Genomic DNA, 6,386 nt, shown 5'->3' on the forward strand with positions numbered 1-6,386 from the left:
CTTAATAAAGATATTGTACGAAAAAAGCGAGGATTTAACTGAATTCTGATAATTTCAAAATATTTATTGAAACAAAACTTAAGAAAATACCCCGTGAACCTAAAACTATAAATTTAAGTATAAATCGTGGTTGGTACATTGGTACAAATATAGAAATACATATTATACTGCGTTTATTAATAAGTACCTCTATGTACTCGAGAAAAACACCATACCCTAACCATACCCAACAAAACGTTACATGTGTAGGAAATCACAATAATCGGCCACACTTGACGAATCTAAAATCAATAAATTCTAGGATTAACCTGCTATTAGTCATGTATATTAATATGTTGTATACTTGCAATCGAATCGACACGTATCTATGTATGTTTATAATCGCATGTGGATAAAATATTATAATAATGCTATAATATCATACACTGCTCTACTGTAAGTCCATATTGGTTACACTTCAGATGCCTTCATGACAATAATAACATAATGTCATATTTTGTATTTTATGTTAAACAAATTAAAAATCATGTGGTCCTAAACCTCTTTTATTACATTTTTTAATGTTAGACTCCACGATAGACGCCATAATAAGTATTTTGAAAAAAACCGCTCTTTCGCTAACCTATATGTACAATATACGATACCCACGGTCCGTATTACGACGATTAAGTAGGTACTGACCGTAGTGTTTGACGTCCCATTCTGTAGTACAAACAAATACCTAATTATGTGACGGGCCTATCATGCTTGGGTGGGATAAGATTTATAAATTAAAAATTTAATTAGAATAATAAGTAGGTACCTGTATTAAGTTTCACATATAATAGTATAAGAAAATGTTTGAAGTATGTTTTGTACGTGTATTATCGTGTTTTTTCTAAAAAATTGACTAGATTTCCATATTAAAATACAAAATAATGTTTAATACTTGTTATAATATTTTCCTCTTTTAATCTATTTTATATCTAAAGTGAAATGCGACCAGATAAAATATATTAAACAGTGAATCGTATATTGGCATATTATGCTTATCGAGTGTATTGTGTTACATTACGATTATTGTTTAATATTATACTTTCAAGCCTAATACTGTACAGAAACTTTTTTAAGTACATTTTTGTTCAATTTAATCTTCCATATTAAATGATTAAAATCTGCTCTAGGTATAACTGTATAATAGCCGTTAATAAAACAACGTATAATCTCATCGATATTCTAATTTATTCATCATAAATGTCAAAATATTTTTTTTATAAGCTGCAATCGTTGTAGCTTCGGCCTTTGAAGGTAATAAAAATAATACAGTATAAAGTTAAAATATTACCTACAAAAACATTTTATATTTTTTGGTACACGTTTGAAAGTTTGAGATATTTGAATAGTATATTCTTTCTGTAGTATATTTCGTACAACAATAATTGCTCATTAATCATTGAATGATGATCGTAGATGTGTTTTTTTATTGAACCTTAGTTGACATATTTCATTATGAATATGTGTTTTCTATAATATTATACTGATAACTTTATAAAACTGGAATCGTAGCTATCTACGGTAAAACTATTCCCATGTCTCCGTGAACAATAATAATTAACTGTCAATTTATTCCTGATTACGACTAAAACCGAACGCAAACGTCGCGGATCATATTATTATATTATTATAATAATAGGCGGACATTGAACACGCAACTCCGAAAACATAATATACCTACAATTTCGTTAATAGTTCATTAAGCTAGTATTACATTATAACGCTACCGCCACCGACGTCGAGTAGGCGCATTATAATATTATCGTAATAAAAAGTGAAAAATACGTATTCATATGTATAGGCACACGGATTAACAGTCTTGGAGATTATAAACGTCGATTACACACACATCAGACGGACCATCAGCTTTATTAAATACGTACGTCGCAATATGTGCTGTAGCAGTCCCCGAGATCTCACGAAGGGTTGTTCGGTAAAAAAGAAATAATCGGGTAAATATAAATAAAAACACCCACCAAACAACCTTGACGACAACGACGACGACGAGTCCCAGACGAAGGTTGGAATGTTTTGCGTAGGAGCGATGAGATAACGGTTGTGCGTCAAGAGGTCGTTATAATATTAATACACCTAGTTATGATAATTATTAATTGTATACGTGTTAAATGCTTATTACCTATTCGTTAATGCTTATTTACATCCCGTTAATTAAGTTCCAATGTACTCGTCGTATCGGCGTATCGCATTGATGCCCACTGTAAACCCAATGAAATCAGAAAAAGTGGTAGACACCTATAATCGAATACAATTGTTAATCAACGCAGCTAGAAAATGGCAAGGCGCAATAGAATAATATAGCTTTATTATTTTCTGCGAAAACTATAATAAAAAAACATATTATGATGCACCGATGTACATTGGATAGGCGGTGACTAATAGTAAAATATTAAAAATTTCTTCGTTGTGACCCACCATTTTTTAAGGTACACACTAGTTGCGGCTCAGATTTTTCTTGGCACATGCCAATTAACGAGTTTCGCAATACTTTTTCCTTTTTTTTTATGAAATTTATTTATGGGCTTCGTAGATCACATCCCTACTATATTTGGTACTCCTGCACACAATAGTACTGATGGTAGACCTCATAATTCACTGATTTTTCAAATATAAAGTACTCGGGATGTCAGAAAAAAATTATGAATAGTTTTAGTTATCAATATATTTCACTGAAGCCTCCTAAACATTGATCGCATTTATCAGCAATATTATAGGACGTTGTACATCTAATTTTTAAGGAGTTTTAAATAGGCAACTTCAAAGACATTTTTGAAATAATTAATAATAATTCAATAGGTAACTAACAAGTGGTTCAATGTTGATACTGTTCACGTTATCTGGTTAAAATTAAATTATTTTAAAGAAAAATAGTTTTGTTATTAAGTTGAAAATATAAATATTTACATAGTAAAATCATTGTCTATACAATTAAACCGATAACCTCAATAATTATTGTATAATATATCTTTATTGTAAAATAATATTGGATAATGCAGTAAGTAAATTAAATAAAATTAAATAATGTCAAATTAAAAATCATATTAATATTAATTATGAATAAAATTAAATATGAATATTAATGTAGTAATTGTGTACTTAAAATAATATGCTATAGAAAAAAATCACTTAACGTACAATAAGTTCTACTCCGTGATTAAATTCTAACTATTGATTTGTTTTATTATAAAATATTATATTATCGTGGACTGAGACACTGAGAGCACAAGGTGGGTTAATTGTCATTTGGCACACATTGGGTTCTTATGCTTTTTACGCTCGAATTACAGCAAATACATGCTTATATTTACTTAAGAGGATGTAAAATCCAAAAGTGTTGTCTCCGTCTTACAATAACGAACAACATATCAAAATTGAGTTACTCAGAACCAATTTCGTTTTGTTTGCATACTGTAATAACTTGAAGATAAAAACAGTTCTGTGTTTGCATGTTACTTTCTTACGATATTCAATTTTTTTTTTTGTAATTCACAATTTTGAAATGCCCCTGACTTGCTTCGAAATCACGGGGTCGCTCTACTCGCTCTAATATAAAAAATAATAGATTAAAATGAATTCTTCATAAGAAACATACGTTATAACCACAAGCGTTAATTTCGTTTTGCAAACAAATACTATCATAGTAAATATTACATTTAGAATAATCCATTTAATTATATGTTATTTTTAAAATTAAAGTAAATTGATCTAATATAAAATTAAAAGAAAGACTATATTATCATCTCGGTTTTTTGTATTTTAATTTTAAAGCAAGTTATGTGCATTTTAAAACCATACATTTTTTTTAAATTTAAAACGCTCATAACTTGATGGATAATTTTCTTAATTTCAGGCTTTAAGTTTTGTAACAGGTCAATTCAATTAAAAACAATAGATTAAAATTGATCCTTATGAAATTAAAATGCTCTATATTATGTTATACATAGTTTGACAGGGTAAACACATGCGGTAAATCGAGTAAGATGTCCTCTTAAAATATAAAGAACCTTTGAAAACCGGGCGTTAAACTCACTGACAGAATAAGAGCAAACATGACAGTTATTTGAGTATAAAATAGCTTTAATTTTAATTGTGATTGTGCAGGTGCACTTAAACATTGGAACCTTACAGACACTCACGGCACACCCTACATTCCCACCTAAGTTCTAGTTCACTAGATGTCTTGGAGCACTTGTGCCTCATCTAGATTAAACATGTTAGAAGAGTCCTGCTGGTGGTGTCATGAGTATCACTTTTATTTCCATGTTTCTTATGTCCTGTCACGCAGTATTTAATTTCTGTTAGGTACGCATAATATCTTTGCTAACTATTACGCGTTATAGTCAATAGTCATTATGAACGGTACAGTGTCCATTGCAACTATTATTCGCAACAATTTTTATATCGTAGTGTTGTTTTTTGTGCAGGTGTTGTGCGAGGTGGAGGCGGCAATGATAAGCCTGAGCACGTGGCACAACAGGAAGATGCCCGACGGGCCGAGGACCACGATCGTCGGCGGCCCGGGCTGGGACCCTAATCCCGACCACACGACCATGATGATCCAGGACTGGGGTGTGTTGACCATCTACTATAGGTTCCTAAAGGACTGGCTGCACATCAGCCGGAAAATGGTCCAAGATCAGGTGGAAATGCACCAACGGTGGTCAGCCGTCTCAGTCATCCCAGCCGTCTCAGACTCCGACGACAGCGACGACAATGACGACTCCTCTGGCTCCACCGTCGACCGACTGCCACCTGCAACGCCCCTGTCGTCATCGCTGTTATCGTTATCGCCACTGTCGTCATCGCCAATGCCGTGTATCAGACACCGCAGATGTGGTTCGTCCAAGTATAAGAAGCGTCCCAAAAAGTCCGGCTCGGTCACGTAGTTACCGGTCCCCGAGGGATTTGAACAACAATTATTAATTAATTACAATTTTTTTTTAGGTCTGTACATATTACTATAATATACCTATATTATTTATTTATTATTATTTTTTTTTTTAGTACTTTTGTGACACAATTTATGTACTTTGCTGTTAACGATCGCAAGTGATTTGTAAAAGAGCTCTATCGTAATGATACTCTTGCCTACTTTTTTTTTGTATCTTCGATTAGTAGCTAGCGTTTTGTAAGTCATGCAATATAAACATGATCTAAATTATTATTATTATTATTACTATTATATTACGAATAATTTTATTACATAATATATTGCATATATTTTTATATTCTATGAACGATTGAACAACAACAGACTGTTTTTTTTTAATGCTTTGAATGAAAATAATATTAGTTTTGTGTATGAACATTTTAATTTACTCAGCTCTGATAGTATTTAGGTGTGATTTTTTTTATTTTATTTGTAAAACCAATATACTCGCACCGAAATTAGCGAGCTCTAATAATCGAATAATATTGAAGATAGCCCAATTTTTACCACCAATAACTGTGGTAACTATAATATTATAATAACATGACATTTCGATAAATTAAAATTTTTTTTTTATCCACGAATGTTGTATTTGTATTATTATTTTCATAGTAAAGACAACCAATTTGATACTATATTATTAAACAGTAAAATATGTTGAACAATAAACGAATTATTAAATTTCAAACTGTAGTATGGCAATATTATAATGAAAGACGGTCTTTATTGCATCACAACAATTACATTATTTTACTTATATTCGTGAAAATTATAATATAATTACAATGATTACTTGTATAGTTTTACTGTATATTTTGTATACAATAATAATTAATATTATATTTGAGGAGATAGTTAATTATTATTTACAATTGATTGTCCAAATAAAACCAAACTTGCCTGAATAATACGACGATTATATTTTAGTATAATAATACTTCTGAAATTCCATAATCATGATTTCACTCGATATTTAATACTACCTCTAAGTTTAAATAATAATTTATAAAATGACGGGATTTGAGGCTCAGGATTTTACAGAAATAGATATATTATAAATTAAAATTACTATACTATAGTTGATACTCGGTGGAAATTTACAATTATGATTTTAAAATGAACAATATGTAATTTACCATTTAAAATAATATTTAATATCAAGCACAATAGTTGCACATAAATATGTAATGGAGCATATAATAGGTACCTCCTACCTATATATTATAGTAAATAATGTACTAGTAAACATATTAACACAAGTGACGGAACGATCACTCCAAAGAAAATATTTAACCGTCTGATCTGTGTGATTGTGTAAGTGTTAACTACAACTCAGATAATAACACGGAATTACGGGAACATGCAATAGAAAGTAGAAATAGTGTAATCTACATCATTTCCCCAT

General features: G+C 30.5%; 1 protein-coding gene across 4 annotated transcripts in view; it reads left to right on the forward strand.

The window, feature by feature from the left end:
- Window positions 1–5,565, forward strand: part of LOC111039382 — a 31,741-nt gene extending 26,176 nt beyond the window's left edge. For all 4 annotated transcript variants that reach the window (XM_022322889.1, XM_022322892.1, XM_022322890.1 and 1 more), the window contains one exon: window positions 4,476–5,565. In XM_022322889.1, coding sequence (XP_022178581.1) covers window positions 4,476–4,937 — 462 coding nt within the window. In that variant the 3' untranslated portion in view covers window positions 4,938–5,565. The remainder of the gene's footprint in view (window positions 1–4,475) is intronic.
- The last annotated feature ends 821 nt before the right edge of the window (window positions 5,566–6,386 follow it).

The sequence above is a fragment of the Myzus persicae genome, unplaced genomic scaffold (genome assembly GCF_001856785.1).
Source record: "Myzus persicae strain clone G006 unplaced genomic scaffold, MPER_G0061.0, whole genome shotgun sequence".
NCBI lineage: Eukaryota > Metazoa > Arthropoda > Insecta > Hemiptera > Aphididae > Myzus > Myzus persicae.